This window comes from Streptopelia decaocto (assembly GCF_964273445.1).
Source record: "Streptopelia decaocto genome assembly, chromosome: 2".
NCBI lineage: Eukaryota > Metazoa > Chordata > Aves > Columbiformes > Columbidae > Streptopelia > Streptopelia decaocto.
The window spans coordinates 146,109,067-146,136,696 of NC_138655.1; the positions used below are offsets into that span (position 1 = coordinate 146,109,067).

Sequence of the window (27,630 nt, forward strand, 5' to 3'; positions counted from 1 at the left end):
GAAAAGAAATATACCTAGCAGCTCTGCTTGTAGGAATTCCAAGATAGTGCATAGCCTCACTACACAAAAATTCTCGTACAGAAGAGCGAAGCACAGCTCTGCCGTCACCATTCCTACGCAGAACAGAGAAATAAGGAATAGGTCATAAAATCAAAGTAGATTTCAAATAACAAAGCAGTTTTGATGTACATAGATGAACTGCAACTCACCTGGAGTATGGGGTCTTTCCTGACCCCTTTAACTGTAGTTCCCACCTCTCACCATTCCTGCGAAAATACCATTAGTGTTTCAAATAGTACACCTCAGGCTATATGTGAATCAGCTAAATAGAATACAGAGTTGAATCAGTCACTTAAAAAAAATCACACCTGTTTGTATATATTCCGATCAAGTGGGCTCTTCCGTCACCCAGCTGCCCTGCCCAGCTACCAAACTGACAAAAATGAAAATCAAGTTATTTTCCACTGTCATTTATAGCATTTATATTTTAAACAGTACAAATTACACGTAGGTTCTCTGTGATCCACACAATATAACGACAGATTTGCTCATGTAGTCATTAAGATATTGATGCCTAAAGCTGTTTTCCACATGCACAACAATATCAATCAGAAAACCACAGAAAAAAAAATTATGCCAGTAATCTCCATTTTTTTCTCTACCTTCCAGCTATGACATACAGCCACAGGCCAGTCTTTTCTGTATAATGAGCCTTTAAACTGACACAGCTTGTAATTTTTTTTAGTTGCAAATTACAGATCAAATTCTAATATTATTTTCCATGAATAATCTTACTAATTTCAATGAAACTTAACTCTTAGTAATCATGGTATTGCTGAATGCAGTGAGGCTCTGTCCTTCTTCACTCCTCTGAGCTGATACCTACCACGAATCAGAGCTCGTCAAGCTGCCAGGGTGCTAAGCAGACTGCACCTAACAGAAGTTAAAAAGACAATTTGCTTCTGGCATAAACAGAAGCAGAGAAAGTAGACATGGTACCACGAAAGAACATTATAGTTCTCTTCCACTTTCAGCCCTTTATGAAGAAAAAATCCACAATCTAAGTGTCCGTAAGCATTCATATACTTGTAGGTGTATACTGATACACTTACAGATATTATCAAGATTAATATAATTCACATTAAGAGACCTACATTATTCCACCTGGAAGAACAAGTGTTATAGTTACCTGATGACCTCCATATCTATGGGCCAATGGAACAGACCCAAATATTACTTTCCCACCACTGACAAACTGAAGAAAATCAGATGTTCCTTTGACAGATATATCAAGATCCAAAATCTTTTCAAGAACCTCCTGGAGAAAAAATAATACAGGTAGTACTTGAACAGGATAAAGTATTCAGTGGTAATGAATGTGTTTTCTCTACCCATTTTGCCAGTAAAAGACATATCACAATATGGTTTATATGTTCCATTTGTTTAAATAGCATATGAATATTAAAATATACTTTAGTACTTTATACTTTATACTTTACTAACTAAGTTATACTTTACTAACAATCTCTATTAATTAGACAGGAGCAAAAAAATAATAGCCAACCTTTGAAACAGCTACAAGACGAATTCTAGATTTAAAAGGTGTAGGATAGACAACTGAAAAAATGCAGTTTCTCACATTACGGACATAATTTTCCTGGATCACATCAATTGGAAAGGGATCTATCAACAAGAAGTACAGAATAAATGTTTTTTAACAACTAAACCAAAAAGCAAACAAACTAAAAAACCCAACAATTAACCATTCTTAATAGCTTTCCTCTTAAATCAAAATACTTCAGAAACAACCCCTCACTCTTTACCACAATGTATATTAAACCTGCGTGAAAAGCAAGCCAAAATAATTTCAGGAATTTATTTTGTTTGGGATTTTTGAAAAGGATTGAATTATGCAGCTAAAGAAACTAGTAGAGCACACCAGTTTTAAGATCTGAAACATATTTAACCAGTTTCAATTAACTGCGATTAGAACAGTCTCAGGGCAGTTTTATTTTGCATTCAGTTATATGCAACCCTGCATGAAGTTCAGCTGCCATCCCAGCTGAACGACATGGTGCGACAGATGAAGTCACTGTGCACCAGAAGCTGTGGTATACAGTCCACATGCAGCAATGATCACCAAGTAACCTAAGAAACCAGCTCAAAGTCTTCTCTGAGTAATGTAAACAGCAAATGAAAGGGTCAGAAGACGCAGGTCTCGCTGTACCACAACATATGTACTCAAAAGAAGAGCTCTGTTCTTCCTTCAGAGCTACTCTGTGCCCTGATCCATGGTAACAAAGGACAAATATTGTTTTAAAATGCTGCACTGTGTTTTAACGTCTTTATGGATTTTTGCTTGTAATGGCCTTGTGATTCCATGTTAATAATAAGTCCCAATACCTCATAGTCAGTGTTCTGTAAAAATCATGTTAATCTAGTATCTCCGGAGACTTGCTGCTAGCTGTGTTTCTCAGTACCTCTAATGACAAACCCTGTTATTCCCAGCTGCCACAAGGTTTATCATTGACTGTGATTTCTTAATGCTTGCAAGTAATTGCATTACCCAAAGAAATTATTTCTGTAACATTATAATAAAATTACATTTATTATTACAAGCAATTCTGTATATGCCTGAGAGCTACACTGCTTTGTGCACTTCCCATCAGGTGTCAGGTTATCAATTTTGCATTAACACATAATTGGGACCCACGTCTCTCCACCCCGATAAATTGCTAATACAAAAAAAAAAAAAAAAAAAGCTCCTTCTGGCCAACCTAGTTTTAATTTTAAAAGTAGTATCTGACTGTGTATATAAGGTCTCCACCACACTGAACTTTCGCTTTGGTAGCTGCTACCCCCAGCAAGCAGCAGCGGCGGGGCAGCCGTACCGAGGAGGCTCTGGGAGGACAGGGCCCAGGCGCACAGGTCGGTCGCGCCCCGCGGGCACTGCCCCGCTCCCGGCTGCGAGGCGTTGGCGCCGGGCGGGGCCGGGCACAGCCCGCGGGAGGCGCAGAGCGGGGTCCGGCTCTCGGCACCAGCCCCGGCGGCCCAGGCCAGGCAAGCGGCCAGCCAGGGGGGCCACCACATGCTCCCCTCAGCTCGCCCTCACCAAGCCGCGCACGAAGCCGGCTCGAAGTCTCCCTCCTCCTCTCTGATCTCTTCACAGAGATTTCAGGGGAGAGCTGGTCCCTCTCCGAGCGGGAAGGGCGGGGCGGTTGTCGCTGAAGCCGCTCTCGCTGCACTGACTGGGCCGGGCGGGCTGGCACAGCCGGGTGCCCCGTGAAGGGCGGCGGCCCAAGCCCAGTCCCACAGCCGGGGTGGTGGCCGGGCCCTCAAAGATGGCGCCGCTCCCCCCTCAGCAGAGCTCAGCGCCCCGACGGAGCGGCAGGAGGCAAAGCGAAGCGGCCCCCGCCTGCCCGGACGTCCTCCCGTCAGCCCTGCGAGAGGGTGGCGGCGGCGCCGGGCTTCCGCGTCCGGGTCGCGGCGGTGCCGGAAGGCGGTGCCGGCGCGGCGCGGCTCGGGAACACCATGGCCTTGCGCTGGTGGTGGCGGTGGTGCGGCGCCTCGTCCCGCCGGGCGCCGGCGCTCGGCTCCCTGCCTCGCCTCCGCCCGCCGGGGCCCGGCTGCCGCAGCCCGCCACCGCCAGCCCCCGGCGCGGCGGTGAGTGCGGCACGGTGGCGGGCGCCTGGAGGTCACCGGGAATGAATGGGGCGGCGGGCGGGGCCGAGCGGCCACGGCTGCCCCCGGCTCGGGGCCGCCGCTCCTTCGGCCCCTCTCAGCCCGCGTCCTGACTCCCGCCGGGCAGCGCGGGGCCCCCAGGCCGTTCCGGGGTGCGAGGGCCGGCCGGGCGGCTTCGTGCCCGGGGACCTTGCCGGAGGCAGGAGGGCTCTCAGTGCAAGGTTAAATACCGGCTGAAGGGCTTTCAGGGCAGGGGTGGTTACTCTTGTGGGGAAGAACCTCTTGGATTCTTCTCTGGGTGGCAGCAGGGAAAGCGATTCCAGTAGTGTGTGATTCTGAAGGTGTTTGTGTGTAACTCAGCATGACGAGCTGTAGCAGGGGCAGCTCTCTCACCGCACCGTTTACGCCAAGCCACTGTTCTGACCCACGGTAAAGTGATCTGGCTGTGGTGTGTCCAGCATCGAGCGTGACCCAATCTGATTGTGTTAAGCAGCAATGTAAAGGAGAGTCTGTCTGTCCCCTCACTGAAGGAAGAATAGGGAGAGAGTGGCTATTTTTTAGGCAACAGAAAATGGTGAGAGATATGAGAGCAATCTTATGATGGTCTTGGCTATAGGGCTGGGCACTTAAGTCCGACAGCAGCGAGCTGCAAATCTATCATAAGTTAGGGCTCCTCTTCTTCTTCCTCTCCTTCCCTTATCTCCTTACCTGACCTTTTTTCATCCCATAAACAAGGAGGATGAGAGGGTGCCCTGGAGCCTGTGCAGTGCTCTTGCTTCTCTCCCTATGTCCAAGGAGAGCAAGACTTCAGGTCATGTGCAAAGAGATACTGAGGCACGAGGAGCAAGTTGGGGGAACTCTTCTCCAGTTCTGGGTCTCCTGGAGCATATCTGTGCAGGCTTTCGGACAGGCAGTTCCGTTAACATGTGGGTTGTGGCGACTGAGGGCTGGGTCAGCCCTGAGTCAGTGTGCACTCCAGGGCAGGGTTGGGTGCTTCTCAGCAGCCGTGCCAGGAGTGGAGCAAAAGGTGCGCTTCCTTCTCAGCCTATCTCTGCTGGAATGGTGTGCCTGGGACTGCACCTCCTCTCAGGCTCCTGGGCTCTGTCTGCAGGGAGGCATCACTGGAGGGATTGCTGGGTTTGGACGTTAGGTTCTTGACATCTAGCAGAGAAGATGTGCAGGTGTAAATTACCATAAGAGGCAAGCTGAACTAAAATTGCTTTAGGGGAAAACAAGAACATGTTTTTCTTCTGTTAGTGTAGTGGTTTACAGAAACGGCTCTTGTCCTTTTCTATGTGACTGGTGCAGTCCAGTTTTATCTGTGAGACAGGGAGCACTTGAACATTGCCCCTTCCAGGAGTGCAAAAGCGAGGTTTCACTAGAGCAGTTCTGGGAAGTTACCTGATACGCCTTCTGGGCTGGTCCCGTGAGGGGAGAAACTCCAGTGCTCCTGAGTGGAAGAGTCAGTTTTATTGGCAGTTACTTCTCACGTGATATAGAAGGAGATCAGGAGACTACCTTTGCTTCTGGGTTGTTAAAATAGAGAAATACAGCAGTGCTGATGAACAGACACTTAATTTTTGTAATCAGATGTTTTCTGTTTGTTTAAAGTTCTGTTAACCCTGATTTTTCTTCGTGCAGGTGTGTCACTTTACCCAAAGAAGTTCAACTTTTTCATTTCCAAAAATATGTAATATATTTTGGCGGTAAGTTGGAGATTCATATTGTTGTGTACTGGGTAAAGACATAGATATTGGGTGAACTTGGTGAGCTGTAAAATTTGAAAATAAGTTTCTTCGCCCTAGTACATAGTTGGGTAATTCTGTACAGACTGTTGCTATGGTGCTGAATCTGAATCTAAGTCTTCTGTCCTGGAGAGCAACAAGCAAGGCAAGAATGCCCCAAGAAAACCCATCCAGTTCACTTTGAAAAAGGAGACATAATAAGAGGCACAAACTTCAACTCCAGGGACCATTAAAAAAATCAGGCCTAAGCCTACCGCATCTTAACGCATCCAGGTGGAGCTTTCACTGATGAACTTCCATAGCATCATCATGCTACCTAGAAGTATTGATTTAATTTGTAATGTTTAATGTAGCTGAGTGTGTAAAGGGAAATTTTCAAATCCAAGTCAGGAATATTTTTCCAGGAGCAGACAGGAGAGGGAAGAAAGTAACAGAATAATTATATAACTGGAAGATGAAGACTTCATCTCCAAATGTGTGCTATATTATCAATAATGTATTCAAAAGGAATACAGTGAGAGCAATGTCATTTTATGTGTCTCAGAAGACTTCTGTAATCTGGTAAGGGCGTGGGGGGGTGTTATTGTTTGACAAATGCTGCTCCTAAAAGTCTGCGATCATCAGTACACAGCTGTGCTGTCCTTGCACTGTATTCACTGGCTGAAAAGAGTGTTTTGATGCCTTCTGTTTTTATTTTAGCCATTTGCTTGAATTTTGTGTGAGGGGATACGAGGAGGAAATGCTTTGTAATGTTTCTGTTTGGGGCATCTGGGAAAGTTTGCTTTTAACAATATTACTGTCTTGAAAAACACTGTCACCAGGTTTCACCATACCAGTATGTCCCACTTGTGCAGCTGCAGTAAGACAGCTAGTGATGAAAAATACCAAGACCCTTTTCAACTTGGTAGAAAAGACTTGAAGAATCTCTATGAAGATATTAAAAAGGTAATGGATTTTGGTGACTACTCTGGGATGTTGTGATGATTCTGACTTTAATAGCAACCACCTCTTTGGAGGATAGTTATTGAAATAATATTCTTTATGTTCATGAACAGCTGTCTGAAACTTGAACTGAAGGCAAAGAGAGCATTACTGCATATCAGACCAGACTGCGATTTTTGTTTTCTCCTGGTTTATACTGCTGGAATAGATCATTTATGTTTCAGATTACTCATAGTAATTTAAAAAACTACTTCAGCTTGCATTTGGTATAATGAATACAGGCAATAACCTTATAGATGCGTAATGTTTTGCTTGCACTAAACAGATTGGCTTTGTGACTTTTATGCTGATATATTATTTTCCTTTTATAGGAATTACTTGTATCTACAGTAGAACTTAAGGAAATGTGTGATTATTACTTTGATGGGAAAGGAAAAGCCTTTCGACCAATGATTGTGGTGCTAATGGCAAGAGCTTGCAACATTCACCATAATAATTCCAGGTGAGTCGGTCACTTTTAGATATATGGACATATATTGTATTTGAAATTTCTCATTCTTGTGTTCCCAAAAATATGTCTAGTAACTTTTTGAAAAGAAAAAGCTCCTCAGTAAAACCTCAATTTAAGTTCCATTGTGATGCTGTAGTTTTGTAGTTAGCAGTGCAAAAGGAACTACTGGGTTTATTACGTGATTCCATGTGTAAAACTGTGGACTATATTGCAGTTGTAACTGGTGATGGATAAATAATGTTGCCAAATTCTGATATTTGCGAGGCTTTTAGTCAATTTTAGCCTCTTACATAAATGGTTTATTAGAACTTATAATACTCCTTGAAACTATATGAACTTAATTAAAAATATTTTTCATTTGTAACCATTCATATAGCTATTAAACTCGTCACAGGTAAGACCTTTGCCACAAGTAGAGACTTCCATAGCCTTTTCTTTTTTTTTGTAATTATGCAGAAAAGCCATGAAGTAGGTGGTATGATAATATTCAAAGCTGTGAGATGTTAAAAGCAGTCATAGATTTTTTTTTTCCCCTTCTAGGAACAAGTTTCTACACTTAATTGTAATATTCTAATCTTAGAGCTGGTGTAATCCTCATGTTCTTCAAGGTACTTGTCATTTGAAAGCAGTTTTAACTGAGTAGAACATCGTGCTCACCCTGTACTCTCTGTCACTCCTTGCTCTGGCTGATTGCAAACACTTCTTTCCACACTTTCCTATCAGTTACATTTGCATTTTGAGGAAAGATGTTGGCCAGAGTGTTCTCTACCTTCCAGCTACATTTCCAGTCTTCCCTTGTATAGAATTTCAAATATGAAATATTTGGTCCTTTGCCAGAAGTGTTTCTAGACTAATTCATCAGCCTTAGGGGATTTTTCTCAGGTCTTGCTCAGTATTTTCCTTAGCGGTAGGTTAATGCCTTGTTGGACTTGATTTCAACCTCAGAGCATGGCATCTACTTTGCTGCTTGTTATGGCACGTCTCCCAATACACTCCCTCCTGCGTGAATATAATTTGGAAGAAGAAAGCAAAACCTAGTTGGCAGTGTCCTGTCCTGTGTGTGCCAATGCCTCTTGTTTTAGGAAAATATTGTCCAGGATTAAAGAACTTCATTCCAGCCTGATTCTGTTCTCTGTTCAATACCACTCCTTGTCACTGTCTTTGAGGTAGCAAAAGGAACTCCTTGAGTATGTCCTTCGTCACAGTACTGTTTGGCCTAATATAGCCACAAGTGATCTTGATATGAAAAACAGGAGTGTGATGATGTCACTTTTTGATAACAGAATCATTCTTGATGACTGGCCATCCATGTTGTAATGAAAAGAAACGCAATAAACCAAAAACTTCTGTTTGAGCTTGGAGGTTCATGCATGTCCTGTTAGGGCATAATCCCCATGTGATCTACAGCCACCTTCTCTAAGAAAAACCTTAAAGTAATCCCAGCATACATCAACCATAGTATATCTAGTTCAGCTATGGGAGTGCTTATACCCTTGTGTAGTGCTTTGTGAAATCATCAGCATGCCTGGTCCTTGTGGTCAAAAAAGGTAAGTCCAACCAGCTTCAGGGATGGACCGCAAAGGTTATCAGGGAGAGTGGGGGACTTGTGGTCTGCAAATTTATCGGAAACGGGCAGAAGGAGCTATTTAAGATAAAGGACAATGTTGCTAAGAGGATGGAAACATAGGAGGATATGCTTAACAACTGGGAGAGTGAGTTTTTGAAGCATCCTTCTAGTCAGAATAACAAAAACAATAGTTTTATTTCATTCAGGTGTAGCATGAGAAGCTTATGAACGAAATTATGTACTGTACATGCAATACCCTGAAGGCTGGAATTGATGTCATATAGTGTAGGAGGTAAGCAGTGAATCAGAGAAGAAAGCTGTAGAAAGAACTGAATTTGCCTTTATATGCTCAAAACGTATTTGCTGTCTTCTGACATACACATGTGCTCATGGACATGTTCTTGTCCACGCATTGTGCTGTCTTGAAACCACCAGGACCAGTTTTCAGACCTGCCCTATGCCATGAGAATGTGTGATCTCAGGGTTCAAGTGCCATATATGCCTGGGGCAAGTGTTTGCTTCCTAGTAGTCGACCCTCAGCATAGAGCGCTCTGATTTATAGATGCCTGTGTCATTTGGCAGCTTTTGTCAGCACCTCCAAACCATGATGTTTAAAAGCCTTCTCATTAAGCTGAATGTTCCTTATATAAGGACAGACTGAGTCACTATCTCTGTCATGTTGTTTTTAGAATGAAATTTTGAATAGGGAGAACAGAAATGTTTCAGCAAAGGAAGAGAATGAAATCCCAGGGTATTTACCTTCCTCTTCTTTGCCTCATGCCACTTTTCCCCACTTTGTAATTAAAATTCACATATGCTTATACAAGTCTTCAGTGTACTGCTTTTTGGTTCATGGATGATAACCAGTGTCTTTTAAGGGTTCAGTAGGCCATGTCGAAAGAATATACTTTCTTATTGTGGATACCCACTTACTGTGAGTCGATGAAGTTTTATGGGCGTTTTCTTATCTTTACTTTTGAGCTTCTTGAAGCAGGCTGGCTTACACCTGCTTTGTCATACATATACTTCTTGTTCACCCTAATACTGCTTTCATTATTGTTGCTTCTTAAAGCAGCATTGCTTCCAGGTGACAAATTGTTCTTCCAACTTTTTGCTGTTTGTGTGGAAAATTGTATAGGTAGAGAAGGCAACACTGCATATTTGTAACTCTGCTACTGACATAGGGGAAAAAATAGTTGCTTTCTATTCTGCTTCTCCTGACATTTTTTAAGATATTTTTCCTCTTCTAGCTTGTCATTTCCCTCAAAGCATTTTGTCATTCTTTTCCTCAGTTAATATTGATTCTTCTCCCAGACTTGTTTTTCGTTGTTAAAGCTTTAGTTCCTTCACATGCAATCAGAGATACTGGCCACAACATCTGCAGACATGTAGGGCTAGCCAATATCCTGTGGTGTTCATCCCTAGCATTTCGTTTGTTCTGCCTCTGGTGTTTGTGTTACTGATGTTGAGTTTCTCCTTCATCTCACTCCCATTCTCAAATGTCATATAACTTGCTGGACACAGCATGCTTTTGCCTGTTCTTTCATCTGTTGTTGTTTGTTTTCTGTTTGTTTTTGCTCTTTTTTGTGCAATACTAGTACAAAAGGTAATACTCTTTCTTGTTTGGCTGTTAAAATAACAGGATGCAACTTTGTAAGGTTATAGGTCCTGATCTTAAAAGGCAGATCATGGACACCTCTTTTTCTTCACAGAGCCCCACCAGAGTAGTTGAAACTTCTCAAATGAATGGAAGGGAACACGCAGGTAGCTCTGCTTACAGTTTAGGGGACATCATCTGTATGTTTAGGTTTGAGGAAGGAACAGTATTTAGAATGTCCTCAGCAGGTTAACTGTCTGTCTGGAGTGATGTCACTTCAGTGTTGTCATAATAAGGAGAATGACAGTTTTATAAAGCATCTGAACTATTATAAAAAAAATGTGTGTGAAGCATTCATGTTGTTCTGTGCTGGTATGTTGATATTTTACCCTTGAAGATCCGAGTGTCAGAAGTCTAGCCCTGAGTCCTTAGGTCCCTCAGGCAATGGCTTTTTACTTAATGATAGCAATTTACCTTTGTGCAAGAGTGAGAATTGCTGTAAAGAGTTTAAGCTGTGGTCAAACAAATCCTCAGTCTCACACATCCTCTGGCATTTCTTCACATAGCTGTGTGCAGAATTTCACAGAATTATCACTTAGCCTGACTGGACCTAATGTTTTTGTTTCAGGTGTATTCTCCAGAGGTGTTTGCCAATAGTAGTTGTTATTTCTATTTCTGCATCAAAATGAGAGAGACAGACAAATAAGAAAAGGCCAAATAACTACAGAGGTATCTCAATAGAGAAAATAGTGAGCGCAAAAGATTTAGGCGGAAAAAGGGGAATAAATCCATCAGAATGGTGCAAGAAATATTTGAATATAATGACCTGGACAAACTTCAAAGAACAATATTTCCTGAAGATATGAGGACCTGCCAGCAACCTTAGTCCTCTTCTATTTAATTTCTCCAAACTATGGTTGTCAGATACCTGTACTGTGCGCTGGTTTTCAGCTGTTCTGTAATTTGCTCCCATGTTAACACATCTGTTCTCTACGCTTCCCCCAGTTTGCAGTACCCTTCTGTGTCACAGGCTGTGTTTCTTAAATGTTTGGTTTTTTTCAGCTACAGGGACTTAACAGGAAAAACTGAGGAGTGTGGTCGTAACACCTAATTTTGCAAGTTCTTTTGCAACATTTCCTGTCTTTAAGCTAGCAATATTTAATTACTGGCAAACATGTTGCAAAGCTCTTTGTTGCAGACTATAAATATTACTTAAACACTGTTTAGTGCTGTTTTGAGTTCCTCCTCACCATCCCCCCCTTTTTTTTTCCTGAAGAGGGATATGTGGAGGGAGAGGCGTGTTTGATTTTAACCTGTAAGATCAGCCTTGGTCTTGTTCAGTGTAAGTGAGACAAGTTCTGTAATGGAAAAGACCTCAGGGTACTGTAGGTCTGTAAAAACTTATCACAGGATCGAGCAGGGGGTCCTACTGAAAAACATAGAACACGATCAAGGACTTAAAAATTAACATATAATGCGTGTGTAAAAAGATTGACTTACAGTTGTATACAAATTTTGTGTAAACATATATTATCTTAAGGTGCCTTTACTTTGAGAATGACCTAAAATGGCATCTTTCCACTTACTGGACTTGCGGGGACCTAGTTATCTATTGACTTGAGTTACTGCTACTTTTTGCTTTTGTTTTGCAGGCAAAGCAGAATGAAAAATGGCAGGGAATCAGAAGGCTCCCGTTTCTTGTGTGTTTTCCCTAAAATAGGCATGCTCTGATTCAGAATTACTCCTACAAGATGTTTGTAGGAAACTTGAAAATTTTTTTGCCAGACATGGGAAGAACCTTGCTTGAGACCTTACAGAAATAGTTGTTTAAAAAAAGCCCACCTCTTCATGTTAAATTATGACATTTGATATAACATTCCAGGAACCAGACACATGAACCATGAGAATTCCTATGCCATTTTAGTCATTGTCAGAGATGAAATGCACTATAATGCAGAACTCTTTGAAAACCTGCTCTTGAAGTGTCTGTCCTTGTGCTCTTCATACTACTGAAAGATTTTGGTGTGTCAGTGAGTGTTGCCATTTACTGCTACTTCCCAGCAGGAAGTCCAGTCTGCTGACATAATTAAAGAAAAAGGGAGTCCCCAAAAGGAGACCAGTGCATGAAAGAGGCTGGAGACCTTTACAGTTTTTTTGAAGGTAAGTTCTCCTACTTAGTAACAATAGTTTATTTTGGAAAACTACTTACACTGAACTAGCATTTGACTAAATTACTAGTCCACAGTAAAACTTACTTTCAAACAACCGTGAAGGTTTCCAGCTCTTACTTTCTGTTGTTCAAAAGCCACATTTTCACAGCCTATGAGCCACACATCCTGCTGTTGTTCAGGATGTAGAACTCCCACTGACAGCAATGCAGTGTTCTGCGTAGAGGTAGGTGTCAGAACGCAGTGTTATGTCAGCAGACTGCAAGATGTTCTTTCATTTTGTGATTAATCACTAGATTTTAATAGATATAGGCAATGCAGGAAGATTTTAAATTCCCTTCATGAAATGATTGTCTTTTATTTGTCTCTGTTCTTTTTCTCTTTTGCTGGAAAAATAGTGTGATTTGCTCTGTTACCTGTATATCAGAAGTAACGCACATATATATCAGAAGGGCTTTTTTTGTTTTGGTATTAGTGGGCGTTTTTGTTCATTAGTTTGTTTGTTTTTTGTGTTTGGTTGGTGTTTTGTTTTGATTTGTTTGGTGTTTTTTTTTTTGTTGTTGTTGTTGGTTGGTTTTGTTTGTTGGGTTTGGTTCTTTTGTTTGGTTGTTTTTTTTGTGTCTTGTTTTGTTTTGTTGGGTTTCTGGTGTTGTTTCTTTGGTTTGTTTTGCTTTTTTTTAAACATTGATGTGGGCTTGTCCCAGCTGTAAGGCAAGGCTGACCGGGATAGCCATTTCTGGGATCCTGCATGCAACCGATGATGAAAACAGGTAGAGAAAAAGATTATACTAGAGCAAGGCAGCGGCAGTTGGATACTGGGGTAGATGGTACTTTGTGTGAGCTAAGTTTGCTCTGTGTTCATTTTGCCAACCTTGATCCCTAGATAATTGTTTCTATGTTCTTCCATTACCTTCTTTTTCACCTGTTATAAAAAATAAAGTAGGTGTGAACTACCGAGACTTTAATAATCAATGTTAGATCTTCCCAAAGGCTGAATTTCAGGAGGTGTTAGGTAGCTGGTGTTTACAGTCCTAAAGTGATTGCAGTATAATTCCAGCTAATTCCTCAGGCTTTGGAAGAACCTCTAAGGTCTTAAGGTAATCAGATAAGATAAAGGATAAGATCCCTGAGTTATGTCTTTCAGATGTAGAATGCAGGTTTCTGTGCCTGCTGATCTCTCCAGCTGGCTGGTCAGTAGAGTTCAGCTTTGAAGAGTTTGTGATGCTGTGTCTTACAGGTGGAGCAACACAGCGATAATGACAACTTGACAACTCGTCTACAAAGCTACCTGGAATTCTTTTCTCTGCTGTTTTCCAGACTTCCATCTCCTTGGAACCAAGCATCCTTGCTGCTATGCTATTTATTGCAGTCTGGATTTAGAGGGATTAGAGTCAGTAACTCAGGAGTTTTGCAGTACTGTTAATCCAGCAAGGCAGAAACAGGCCTCATAAGGATGGAAATTTCCCACTGCACTTACTGTACTAACATGACCTTACTTTCTCCTGTCTTCCTAATTCCAGGTTTGAAAGATGGGGTTCAGACCATGGAAAAAGTGCAACAGCTGTTTTCAGAGAAACATTTTTAGTTTGGTTTTAGTAGAGATTTCTTTTAGTCTATTGCAGCACATATAATTGATTTAATTATTTGACAGTTCTTGTTTTTTATTTTAGGGAGGTGCAAGCAAGCCAGCGCTCTGTGGCCATAATTGCTGAGATGATCCACACAGCTAGCCTGGTTCATGATGATGTCATTGATGATGCAAATTCTCGCAGAGGAAAAATGACAGTCAATCAAATCTGGGGAGAGAGGAAGGTGAGTTTGCTATTACGTGCAAGACTTGCCTTTGAGTTTCAGCAGAGCACAAATACCCAGGGGGTTTGTCACGTTACTGTCCTTAGGCACAGGCTTGGGATATGCCAGGAAGAGTATGCAGAGGTGTGTAAAGATTGTGGGTAAGACAAACGCATGTACCTTTTCTGAACTGCTGGAAGCATTAGATAATGTCTGATTGCAGCGTGATTTTACATTCCCTATGCCATTCTCTGCAGTGCTGTTGGAATGCTTCAAACCTGTACCTCATTCAGAACTCCATAGGTTACCCTGATTCAGTAGTAATTGCGAAAAGGTTTTCAGTCAGCACGAAAACTTTTTGAGGGAAGTGTTTCTTTAGGGAGCAGTAAAAGGAAGGTCTTGATCTGAAAATGCAAGGAGATAAGTACACTGCCGATGCATCAGAATGTATCGTGGCAATTCAGAGCTGACATGGTGAAGCAGTCCCAACAAAATGGTCGAATAGTTCATGTTAAAAAAAAGTCATGTTAAAAAAAACTTCACAGGCAAACCTATTCAGATATTGCAAACAGGGAAGACAGTGCTGATACAGAAAAATGTAAACAGCACTATAAGGCAGGGATTAAAAAGTGGTTCCGATTTTAATATTTGGTTATCTTCTGTTTTCTCTCTGTTACAATGCTTTATGTAGGAAAATTATGTGATGTCAGTAGACCTGCCAAATAAAGGAAATTGTACTGTCTGTACCAACAGGAAAAGACTTAGAAGATCAATTTTTTTTTTTTTTTTTTTAATTCTTAGGCTGTTCTAGCTGGTGACTTCATCCTTTCAGCTGCTTCCTTAGCTTTAGCACGAATTGGAAACACTACTATCATCTCTGTTCTAACTCAGGTGATTGAAGATCTGGTGCGTGGTAAGGTCTTTTTCTGTTTTTATCTTCAGATTTGCTTGCCTAAGCAGTAAACCCACAAATAAAAACTCCCATCTGTGCAACTTTTTAGGTGAATTCCTCCAGTTGGGTTCCAAGGAAAATGAGAACGAGAGATTTGCTCACTACCTCGAGAAGACTTTTAAGAAGACTGCGAGTCTTATAGCAAACAGTTGTAAAGCAGTATGTACGTCTGTCTCTTCTAAAGTTAACCTACCATACTGTAAGCTTCACAGCTAAACTCCCAGTTATTGCGGTTTTCTCTGGAGACCCTCCAAAGCAAACCCTTAAAATGGTATTCTGCCAGAATGTGGATGGGTTTGTGATTGTGCATTTTATCACAGTTCAGCTCTGTAGCTCCCAGTATTACTTCTCACTCTTTCTTTTCTGTTTTATATTCATACACAGATTTATTGTTAATCTCATTTGAATCAAAATGAGGTTCACTGTGGCAGACTTAAATTTATTAAATTCTGCAACATTGAGATAGTGTTTTTAATCTCAGTTGATAATTCTTGAGCCTATAATTTAAGTCTTCTTTGACGTCTGATTCCACTCCTTGATGCCATGTGGGACCTTAAATGATAACAGTGGGAGGAAACAATTGTGTATACTCTACATTGTAAAAGAACATAAGCATGCATTTCTTGATTTCCTTGGGGTTTTTAATTATCAATTGCTATATCCAACCCCATTAAGTTCTCATTCAGTTCTGTTACTTCATTACAAAAAGATCTGATTGAAGATGATGTTCTTATTAAAAAATCGTGGTTACTTTTAGTGTGGAAAATGGAGAAGGTGGGCAATAATCTCACACCAAGGTTTGTTTTGTTGTTTTTTTTTTTTTTTAATAAAAGGCAGTATAGCTGGTGTATCCTATAGCAAGAGGGAATTCTAAGCGAATTAGACTGAAAATCTGTGCTAGTGTTAGTCATCTTCCTTTGTTCTCAGAGAACTGGTACATTTGAGCAATAGATAGCAGTTGAAAATTGCTTAAATCAAAAGGCATCTCAAAAATCTCAATCTCAGAATGAGAGACACAGATTTTGTTGGGAGGGAAAATATCTTTCATTCTAATTGGAGGAAAGTAATTAAGTCTTCTGGATTGCTCGTATTAATAGCAATATGACCCTGGCAAGAATTTCCCTTTGCAAATCTCCACTTATATTAGTGGCCAATTGGACTAGTAAGGAGCATCACATTATTCTGCTACCCCAATAAAAACATACAAGTTTTTGTATTCACTTGGACAGTCTTACTAAAAGTACATTCACAGATAGAAGAAGAAATCACTGGCTGGATTCTCCTTACAAATGTGCTATTTTGAGTTTTTTTTCCTTTTCATAGCTCATAAGAGTTAAGGATTTAAGTGCTTCCCTCCAGGTTGTGGCTGTGATGCTGCTGTTTGGCTGCTTTTCCTTTAGTGGTTGTTCTGAGTTGTTCTATTGCCAAAGTGCTGGAATTTTATATGCAGTAAAATGTGTGTTATAAAGGCAAAACCAGAGAGGGGTCTGTCTTTCTGGCAAAATCATACTTTTTGCATAGAATAGCAATGACTTGTATGTATATGCCTCCCTCAGTTTCTTTCCGCATGGACTAAGAGAACTCTACTGATACCAGTAAAAAGGGGATTTTTTGTGTGTGTGTGTGATTTAGGTTTTTTTGGGGGTGGTAGCTGTTTTGTTTGTTTGTTTTAGTTTTTGTTTGTTTAGGTGGTTTTGGCTACTAAGGAAAAGGATTAAATAAGAAGGGAGTTTTCAGTAGTGAAAATTATAAGCAGGATCCTTATTTCTAGCTTGAAAGCAAATTCAGTTGGAAATCAAGTATTCAAATTTTCAGGGACAAAGCAAAGGAGAGACATTGTTTTCAGAACATCAGTTACAACCAGGCTAGTGTGCCATTACAAACAGTTCAGTTCCTGTTAATGATCAGAAAAACCAGTGGTTTGTTTTTGTGCATAAATAAAAGTATTAACTGGAAAGAAGATGTCAAACAAGTTCAGGTGGCATCTTAAGAATTCTAGAGAGTCATGCTTTAGAGATGGAAGAGTAGAGTATTCCTGGAAAAATGTCTGAAGAAGGTAATAGTCTGTCAACACTGGTTAGTCACTTTATTAGATACCTTCTGCATTTAAACCAAAAGTCCTTTAAGTTAGTTAAATAGTTTTTAATGGACAGAACACTCTGTTCAAGATGTTGGAGCCATCCCAGTCTCTAGTGTATTTCTATAATAGTTCTGCATGGGGGAATGTTACTGAAATTGCAGTCAAAGTGATACGTTGCAAAAGGAAATGGTGGCAGATGGCCCAGAGGGCCAGTGAAGCCTTAGTTACTGAAAGGCATTTTTCAGAGAAACATGAGAGGTGACTTTGGTTCAAGAATTCAGAAACAATAAAGCTGAAGTGGAATTTCTATTAGTCATCAGGCAAGCTGGAGATGGCAAAATAAGCTGAGCAGGAGACTCCTTTCTGTCTTTTTTCAAATCCTGCTGTAATGTGAACTCCTAACCTTCACAAAGCTGTTTGTATTTTGCATAGCATACTTTCAGAAGAGGGATTAAACCATGCTTGTTTTGAGATAAGCGTAAAGTTGCACTAGAGATTCTTGATCATTAGGAGGAAGCACGCAGCCTCCTCGTGTAAGGCGAGGCTGCGTCAAGCCTTAGGGACCGAGGAAAAGGAACAGTCTGCAGCTCTGGATCTACCTGTGAGCTCCTGCTTTAACTAGTTCATAGTCTGGTGTGTGCACAGGGCTCCATCAGAAGATCTTGCCAGGGTTTGGAACTGGTGTCCAGGCAAATAAGGCCTCTGATCCCCCAGCCCAACTAGGCATGTGGGGCACAAGGACGTCCAGTGACAGAGGTAGGGCGATAGCATCAGTAGCATCAGATATTATAGTCAGCAAGTAAATTTCCTTATTTATTATTTAAAATGCAGTAACTCTTTGTGGGGTATTTATTCTTCATAACGTTTGCTATTAAAAGGATTAGCGTAAATATATAATAAAAAATACCATTCTTCATAAACAAGTACTTGGTTAACATGTTAAAATATTAATTATTTGAGGAAAGGTCAGATGTGTGAAGGTGCAGACTCAGGACAAGATAGTTGTCTGCTGGGGCTGGGTAGATCTCTTCCTCCCAAGAGTAGTTACCAGAAGGGATTTGAAGAGCCTGGAGAAGTGAGCGCTGAGCACTGAGTGTGGCTGCATTGCTGCCAGCGTAGCCAGCACATCCAGGGAAGTGACTTCTCCTCTGTTCAGCACACGTGAGACCTCAAGGCTGGGCTTCCTCCTACCAGAGAGATGTTCACATTGTGGAGTGAGATGAGTGAAGGGCCGCCATGATGGCTGGGGGCAGCTGGAGCAAGTGATATGCAAAGAGCTGGTTTTTGTGCAGAATAGAGAAGGTTCAGGGGGAATCCTCTTGCTGCCTCCAGCTGTGTAATGGGAGGGGGTAGAGAGGATGGAGAGATGCGCACTGAAAGGACAAGTTGTACCATGTTAAAATTCAATTAGCTATTAGGAAAACTTTCTCCATGAGGTTGGTCAAATGCTGGAACAGGTTGTGCAGACAGGCTGTGGGATCTTCATCCTTGGAGATGCTCAGAATTCAACTGGACACAGCCCTGAGCAACCTGATCTAACTGTGAAGTAAGCTCTGCTTTGAGCAGATGGCTGGACCAAATAATCAGCGTTCCCTTCCAACCTAAACTATTGTGTGATTCCACTGGAAAGAGGAACAGTGCTCCTGTCTGGAAAAACAGCGGTGAATGAGCCATGAATGAGAGGGCAGGATCCTGACTGCTTCAGGAGATGGGCATGGAGGAAAAGGCTGGAAAAGGGGAAGATTTTGGAGCCTTTTCCTTTCCATAGTGTCCAGAGATCTAGGAGTGTGAGAGCAAACAATCTCTTGCACTGTTGGTACAAGCCTACCCCTGCCTGGCAGCAGGTTTTCCTCTCTTACAGGGCACTGGTATAGACATGCAAGGGCTTTCAACTCCTGCTGCTCTATTCTCACATGATAAATAACGGAGCAGAATGTATCTGCCCAGCGCTGATGACAGAATATTTTATAGATGTGAAATTCAGTAAAGAGGCAAGATTGGTTTATAGTCTCCCATGTAACATAAAATAATAGAAATGATTTTTATTTTAAAAAGTGTGTTTGAAATAATGCCAAACAGACTGACTTGCTTTACTGAATTCAAAGAGCCTTTCTAAAGAATTTGTTCCACTTGGTATTAGGAAGGATTTTTCATCAGGATTTAGTGGAGGACAAGTCTGACTTCTTGCAAGATTAAATTTGTAATCAAGCCAGTCATATCAGGAGAACTATAGGATGCTTTCCAAGGGTGAGCTTTATCATTTAAACATATCACAGAATGGTTGGGGTTGGACTGACGTTTTTATCCTGATTTTCATTTATCAATGCGTGATGTTACCCTGGTCTGGCTTCAGTTAAACCATCGCTCTGAGAGCGAGTGGCTGGCAGGAAAGGCTGCCTGTCTGCATCCCAGCGTGCGTCCATGCGGGGGCAATAATCCACAAGAGCAATTGGAGAAATTGGCTCCTGGAGGAACTCCCTGGTAGACAAGACCCGGTCACATTGCAGGTTTATGATGCGGCCATGGTCACAGTGTTGCTCACTTGAGGTGTGATGGGCACAGCAGTCTCCTGGATTTTTAACTTTTTCTTTATTTTGTCTTTGAAAATGTTCATAACCTGCATAGGAGCCATAAAGGTCTTCTCTTGCAAAGATGCAAGAATTTTGCATTGATGTATTTTGATTGTGTTGCAGTCTGTAACTCAGGCTCCTATTTTTTAAACATATGTGTACTGCTGCGATTATTTATATAGGTAATGTCTGTGTCCCCAGAAAACTGTGCACCTACAGGAATAGCTCTGCTCTGACCTTTCAGATTAAATGAGAAAGCTCTTCTCTTTCTGTGGCACTTCCTCGCCCACCTACCAACTCGTGCCCACTCTGACCCTTGGCCACTAACCAGGATCTTGTCACTGTTCTACTGAATTCTGTATTTTAATTCTTCGCATAAAATGCGGTGGTAGATAAAGATTTCATTGAAACAGGGTGGCTGTAGTCCTCCTGCTTTGCTGATGTTATTTGATTTTTATTACAGAAACAACCAAAAGTTTGCTAGGTATGGACCAGCAGTAGAAGACATTAGCTCTTCAGGGCAAATACTACTATTTAAGAGACAAGCATCAGGAGGAAGATAAAAGGGGAAAATGCTGTAGTTTAGTAGTCCCTAGCAATGTCTATTTAAATATCTCCTATTAATATTTGCAGCTCACTCTGTTTTAATAGCCTTCAGGATTTTGTGTGATTAGACATAAGTAGCATTATTTTCCTGCTGTACGATCCTCCTCTTTTAAATAAAATTGGGAAATGTGAGATGCTGTTAATGCCTTAGGCATCCACATTCCTCTGGGTGTTAACTATTATCCATGGATGCTGGTTATGAGTGGGAACTGTTCTGAATGTTCAGTTACAACATGCACTGATGCATGAAATAGTCTCTAATCTTGTGCGAGTTGCATCGCATTTATTAGGATATAATCTTGTTTCTCATTTCCATCTTCACCTTCAGTGCTACTTACTGCTGGACTTGCTTTTAGTTTGGGATTGGTTTTTGTTGTTTTTTGTGCCTTTTTTTTTAAAATTATCCTACCTTACCTAGTCTTAAAGAGAAACTTTTATGTATGTATACATATTTTATGTTGTGTGGTTTTCCTAGCATGTATTTTCAGTCTTACATTAAGTGAAATGTATCTTCACTCCTGTTAGTCACAGCACATTTGGAATGTCTGCAGTGAACCAGGATGGATTTTTGCCCCCTGTTCCTAATTGCTTTATTGAAGGCTGAAATAAATCTGAGTATTTAAATATAACCAACCTCATTCTGCAAAGGGTCTAATCAATATATGCATGCAAAAGTGTAAGTGCCCTCACTTTAAGGCAAGATATTAAGTCTCAAATCTTAATTTGTGTCCTGTATTTTAGCTTTGTGGAGTTCATTCAGCAAAACTTTTTGTCTCTCAAGTAGTCAATTCCTTTATCTGTACTCAATGAAAACATTTTATCTCAGTTTAGTGATAACTTTTGTTTAGCTTGGTATACATTCCTTATTCACTGTCTTGTCTTTGCCACTAATTATCCCTTGATACCTCTGTCTGCAAGCTAATCAGCTCATCTTCCTGAGCAATTCAGTTATAGTTAACATCACCCTTAAAAATAATCTTCCTTATCTCAACTGTCCCTCCTATACTGGATGCAACACGTCAAGTTTTGTGAATCTTTTATGAGGCATGTAATGTCCATTTATCTCTTGTTTGACCTCCAATTATATCCTGGCTGATTTATATATGTAATAAATTTAATTCCCCTGTCACTGGACTGTGGATCACTACTAGCCTGCATGTGCAGTACATCCACGTTTCTTCTCTCTTCATCCTTGCATTACAATTTCTAAGTCTGATAAATATTTAATAAAGCTAATCTCTTTCCAGAGCTGAATATATTTTTAATACTGCACTGCTCTTCAGCCTTGTTTTCTAGTAAGCTTGGCTATTTGTGTGTATCCATGAACTGAGATAAGCCAGGCTGTGCTAGTGAGTCAGCTTATTTTCCTTTCCCAGATCCTACTGTCCATGCTTGCTATGTCACACCTATGGTCAGAGACTAAAAGTGGATGCTGACTGAAGCTTTCTATTTACCTGGGTTTTTTTTTCTTTTCAGGTCTCAATTCTAGGCTGTCCTGATCCCAAAGTTCATGAGATTGCGTACCAGTATGGAAAAAATGTTGGCATAGCTTTTCAGGTAGTGCTTTTGTTGAACTTAAGGGAATCTAAAATCTAGACTTTTCCAAACTGCCTTAGAAATCAAAGTCTTAATCCTTTCCATCTTTCCTTAACAAAGAGTATTCTGTGTTTAGTTCTCATTAAAATAAAATGATTAAAGTTTTAAAATAATCTGTATGTTTATCTCTTTCCAGCTAATAGATGATGTGCTGGATTTTACATCGTGTGCTGACCATTTGGGGAAACCAGCAGCAGCAGATCTCAAGCTTGGATTAGCCACAGGCCCTGTCTTGTTTGCTTGTCGACAGGTAAGTCAACAGCAATCTACTTCCCCAAAGCAAAAAGTGTTCAGTGTTCTTCACAGCACACCCAGAGGTCCAGCCAAACACATGAAGTCTACAGTGTAAGTGATGAGCACAGCCTGGGCAGGTGTGAAAAATCAATGTGTTCCAGATCAGCTGGATTCAGTGTGCACACGTGTTCTTTCAGGCCGAGAAACACTTTCCTACACAAGTCCTCTTAACATCAGGCTCTTGTATCAAAAGCAGAACTAGTCTTCTTTTGTTGCCTTAGTTCATGTGCTTCACCTTCGCAAAGGGGCAGATATTCAGAGAGTTTTTGCATGTTTTCTGCAGGTTATTCCTAAGTATTTTCTTACTTATGTTCTGGGCTTTGTATCCATCCCAAGGCCAAGAACTTAAATCTCTGCCTAGCTTTTAGGTGGGCACCTCTGTTTATCGGATTTGATCTCTTCATCTCATTGTCCTTGAGTCTTATCCAGTTATAAACATTGGAAGCTCTCCCTTCTGAAGGTAAATGTGATAGTAGTTGGGATAACAGAAAAAGGAGTATTATAAATAAGCTTAAAATTGGTCAAGATTTTTAGTGAAGGAGTACAAGGAAAAGAGAAGTACCAGCAGCACCAAAAGAACCACTGAAATTAGTGCTGATGCATACAAGGGGAAGAAACCAGCTTAATGCACCTTGCTCAAGCTTCTGGTTCACCTGTGGAAAGATTTGGGACCCAGAAAGCAGTCCTTCCTACCAAACTTCACAGTATAATACAAAAACTGGCACAACTAATTCCAGTAGAGCCCTGGTCTCTGATCTTTCACTGGAATTGCTCAGAGCTTGACATGGGAAAAATTTTAACTAATTGAAAAAAAAAAATACGACTTTATGACATTTACTTCTCCCTGTTTCTTAAAGAGCCCGGGGGTGGAGGGAGGTGGAACATACGTATGTGTTTATTTCCTCAGCCCTTGGGCATTTACAAGGATGTGTGTCTCGGAGAAGACAGGAAAGCAAAGAGTATCAGGCACTTAAGAATGCAGACAAGCGCATGCTGAGAGCAATCTCCTCCATGTTCTCAGTTCCTCCCCACAGACTCATCTGGGGGATTCACAAACTTACGCTTTCAGAATTTGTTGATAAGCAGCAGGATCTTGTTAGTCATCAGCAACTGGAGTTGTCTGAAGAACAGTGAGAGACTTGGGCACAGAAAGAGTTGCAACTGTGAAATGGTTTGTTTGTCTGTTAAAGCTACTTGTAGAGAGAAACAAGGACATGTTGCAGATACTCTGATTTTTGGCAGAGAATGGGTGACACTGATTGTCTTGTGGGTGTTGAATATTCCAATTTTTTAAATTAAAACTATTCTTTTATTCATTTGTTTGGGTTGGCTGTCTCTGACTTCCAACTTCATCTATCATTTAATTATCCTTAGAAGATAAATGAGTTCGTAATATGGAAATACAAGAAAAGAAAATCTGCCAGTTCTATTTTAAAATCTTACTTATTCTTTGTAGGTCTCTTTTAAATGCTTCTCCTCATTGATAGATGGGAAGCATGATCTTTTTGCATTGAAAGGTAACTTAACCACCTTGCAGAGTTTTCCACATTAACTGGAAGGCTGGTTTGCTGAAAATTTCCTGCCGTTTTTCAATAAATGGGAAGAACAGCACTACAGACATAAGGGAAACATAAACAAAGTATAAGCGCTAAAAAAATCTGGAGCTTCAACAGACGCTTATCTGTGCTGCTACTAAAACATATTTCATCTATTTGTATCTGAGAATAAAAACTCCCGCGCCAGGATGTGCAGATAGCCCAAAATGTAATTGTTAGCTTCAGGCTGTCTTTTATCTTGAAATTAATATTACTACTATCCTGCACGCTCTTCAGTCTATCTGCTAATCCTCACGTTGTCTTCTTGACAAACATACTTTAGTTCTCAATGTGCTCTGAATTTTCAATGAGAGATGCCTTTTCTTCTTGTCCTCTCCCTTCCCTCTAAAATATATCCTTATGCATTAGAATATTGAGGGCAGGATTTCATACAAAAATGTTTAGCTTGATGCGAGGCCTATTTATTCAGTATTTATAGTTCACTCAGTAAAAAAAAATAAGGAATACGCTAAGTCTAAAGCCACGCTTCAACTAGTAGAGCAGAAGAATGACAGTTTATTTTAAGCATTCTTGTAAATGCTTATATACTGCCCATTAAATCTGTGGAACTGCTAATAACAGCTTTGCATTATAGGTTTGGAGATTTTTATATCCTTTAGTGCTTAAATATAAAAAGTGAAAACATGTGCATCCTATATTGATGTAAATATGAATAATATGAAAATGGATTACATGAACATTGCAATTAAATTGTCATTACATGGGAAGAAAGCTAGGAACTAGAGAAAGCCAAGTATGAATCACTAATAAGCTTCTTAAATATATCTTCCAGGAAGACTGCCTATGAGTAATAGGAAGATGTTACAACACTGAGGAATGCTACTTGGTTGTTCCTAACAGATTCATAGAGTTTCAGGACCAAAGGTGTGCAAGGAAAGCACATCATTGTTTACAAGTGTATGGCAAACTTCCTTTGGCTATAACCCTTTCAGATAAGATGAACAAACAACTCTTTCCTTTAAAAATAATTCTTCTGCAGAGAAGCTGCCTTGAATTGTGGCCTTTGTTAAGCACCAGGTTTTTCTGCTTCTGGACTATCTGAAGAAAGTGCCTGTGTGTTTAGATAAGTGATAACTGACTTTAGTTATCTACCTGACTTGTAGGGACTTGAGTAACTACAAGTTCAATGTGATTGAAAACAGAATAAATCACAGTTACCATTTTTCTCTTATTAAAAAAAAAAAAAAATCTGTCCAGAGCAATGGAAATTGTAAGTAGGTGTAACAGTCAAAGGTATCATGAAGGATTTTACAGGTTGAACTCTGCAATATAGATGTAACAAACCTCCTGGGTTCTCTGTTGTACATGTGGGGGAAGAGGTGCTGCTTCTAGGTGTGCCAACACTACCCATTGTTTGTGAAACAGGAACACCTGAACCAGATTACACACCTGGAAGTAACCACATCAGAATGTGCCACGGCAAATGCTGACTCTGACTGTCAACTGCCTACAGCCAACAGAGCCAGCCAGTTTAAGTTTTAAATGCTTGGGTTTTCCTGTGCAGATTATGGGCATTAACCTACAGCTATAGCTGTAGCAACAACAGTGGCGGGGGAGAGGTCTGTGCTTTCATTTCTTTTTGACCTTAGCACAGCAGGCAGCTACACAGAAAACAACTCCTAAGCGGTACAAAACCTTCTTTCTTTGTGCTTAGTTTCCAGAAATGAATGCTATGATAATGAGACGATTCAGTAAGCCAGGAGATGTTGAACGTGCACGCAAATATGTGTTGCAGGTAGGACTGATACCAAATATCTAACTCCTGAAGTGCTGTCCCCACTCAGCTCTCTCTGAAAATCCTTGCCTCTGAAGGACACCAGCAGGGCTGCATTTTCAAATCCAAGTGAAGTAGCATGCTACACGCAATACCGTTAGTACTCTTCAGCTGTCTTACTGGAACAGCGTTTTAGCAGAAATGCTAGGTACTGAAGCGCTCTTTTTTTTCTCTCCAATAGCATAAAATCCACATAATTTAAAAAGCTCATGCATGAACTCAGTTCCTTCAGCTGAAGAGTAGCTGTATCCAGCAACTGGTGTAAGCAGCACACACTTACCAGTCAGTGTTGTAACTGCAGTGCACATTCCGTATCAGTTTTAATTGATTCCAGTCTGAAAAGACTGAATAATTGTCTGTGCAAAATGAAAATCCATTTTTTTCAGCAGACCATGGGTTTTTCATACATCTCAATTTAAGAGAGGATGGGAGGTGCTAAACCATTAGTTTCTAATCCTGCTGAATAGTATGTTATTAATACCAGTGTTGTATGGTAATTATACTTAATTTTAGCATGGATCAGGTTTAGTATTTTGAAGCTTCGGGGAAGAGATGTAGGATCCAATGAATACAGAATTTCCCCTTCAGAATATAATTAAGTGTTCAGGCTACTTACTGACCCTGGAAACTTCCCCTGTAACTGGAAGAGGCAAAAGGCAGGAAGGGAGGCTGACCAGTTACCCATTGCCTTTCACTCTCTTCTTACGCAAGAGTGATGGTGTGCAGCAAACGACCTACCTCGCCCAGCGCTACTGCCACGAAGCCACACGAGAGATCAGTAAACTGCGGCCATCCCCAGAGAGAGAAGCCCTCATTCAGCTGACGGAAATGGTACTCATGCGAGACAAGTGAGAGAACTCCTTCCACTCATTCTGGCAGCTACTTACCAGACTGTGCCTAAATTTACTTCAAAAGTTATTTGCTTCCAACACAGGCTACCAAAAATTATTTTTTTAAAAAAACTTTTTTTTTTTTTTTTCCTGGAAGTTCTACTTTTTTTAAAAAACCAAAAGTTTAAAGTGTTTTACTGTGGGGAGTCATACAATTCAGAGCAAATCAAATCGTGCTGTACAACTGTTTTAGTGGGGGCTATTAATTGTGGGTGGGCAGGGAAGATGTTTACATGTTGATGCACAAAGGCCACAATAAGAATAAATATAAATCAGTGTATGAGAACTGAAGTTGCTCCAAATTTCACTTGTTCACACTAATAAACAGAGCATGGATGTTACCATCTGGTAAACTCCTGTGAAGAGAGACAGTTTGAATGCTTTCCTAGCTGTTAAACCTGGAATTGTATACATGGAAATTGGTCCATTATAGAAGACTATATGTAGACTTGGTTACATACATACATGAGAAGTTTTCCAATTCATATGAAATACAGATGTTATTTGTTGCTACTTGCTAGCAGTTAATAAGATGCAGAATTTGAGATTGCTGCAGTTAAGAAAATGAAAGGCTCAGTATTTCTAACTCAAACTAAAAATGAAGGATTAAACAACCAGTCAAAGCTTCAATTCCCTCACCTTCCATCACTCATTTATATTCAGTACCCTCCTAGAAGTCAGCTTTCAAGTCCCTCTTACAGGAACCCTCCAGCACTACCAAATTCCTTGTCAGGTTAATTAAGCCACAGAATCTGTAGAGCAGGGCAGTATCTCATTTCCACCTGTGGTCCCTTAACACACTGGCTGAGCACATTGCTCCATTCCCTGGAAACAGAACCCACATCCTGTCAAGGTTGCTCCCCTTTGTCACGTTTTGAGGGACACCTGCCCTCTCTGCTCAGCTGGGCACAGCACCAAGCTGGATCTCGTTTCCACTAAGAAATGGCAGTTGCAGATGGTGTCCAACTTGCTGCGTCTAGATCACTAGATACACTCAAGAATCCTTGGCAAAATTAATTTTGGGAGAAAATAACTTTTTAAGAGTATGTATAAGTGTGTAACTCAGATTTAATATCTAATTTATTTGCCCTCTGTCAGTGATAAAGTCACATTACAAACATTTGCTTTTTATAGTACATTGCCTGGGATAACACAGCCATGATTTTGCTACGTTAGCATTCCAAACTTCTTTGCCAAGCCAACCAACAAAGTAATGGACAAGACCTTTGGTTCACTTATATATTTATGAA

At 40.7% G+C, this 27,630-nt stretch overlaps 2 protein-coding genes across 8 annotated transcripts in view; one reads left to right on the top strand and one right to left on the bottom strand.

The window, feature by feature from the left end:
* LOC309436881 (protein adenylyltransferase SelO-like) overlaps nt 1-3,370 on the bottom strand; it is a 34,541-nt gene extending 31,171 nt beyond the window's left edge. For all 6 annotated transcript variants that reach the window (XR_014183423.1, XR_014183424.1, XR_014183425.1 and 3 more), the window contains exons 1-6: nt 2,892-3,370; nt 1,565-1,683; nt 1,190-1,318; nt 369-433; nt 210-266; nt 15-113 (exon numbers count right to left, since the gene is read on the bottom strand). Coding sequence is in view for 2 of the 6 variants with exons in the window: in XM_082046457.1 (XP_081902583.1) it covers nt 15-113; nt 210-266; nt 369-433; nt 1,190-1,318; nt 1,565-1,683; nt 2,892-3,090 (668 nt within the window). In the remaining 4 variants the exon portion in view is untranslated. The remainder of the gene's footprint in view (nt 1-14; nt 114-209; nt 267-368; nt 434-1,189; nt 1,319-1,564; nt 1,684-2,891) is intronic.
* A 95-nt stretch (nt 3,371-3,465) lies between these two features.
* PDSS1 (decaprenyl diphosphate synthase subunit 1) lies at nt 3,466-27,361 on the top strand. Of its 2 annotated transcripts, XM_082046468.1 has the most exons (11): nt 3,466-3,663; nt 5,323-5,387; nt 6,248-6,371; nt 6,740-6,870; nt 13,882-14,023; nt 14,804-14,915; nt 15,004-15,113; nt 21,687-21,767; nt 21,943-22,056; nt 25,371-25,451; nt 26,202-27,358. In XM_082046468.1, exons 1-11 carry the CDS (start codon nt 3,532-3,534, stop codon nt 26,340-26,342), a joined length of 1,233 nt encoding a protein of 410 aa, XP_081902594.1. In that variant the 5' UTR covers nt 3,466-3,531; the 3' UTR covers nt 26,343-27,358. The 2 variants fall into 2 exon arrangements, with proteins under 2 accessions (XP_081902594.1, XP_081902595.1); XM_082046469.1 differs by lacking the exons at nt 3,466-3,663; nt 5,323-5,387; nt 6,248-6,371; nt 6,740-6,870 and adding an exon at nt 12,108-12,203 and having other exon boundaries at nt 26,202-27,361.
* The last annotated feature ends 269 nt before the right edge of the window (nt 27,362-27,630 follow it).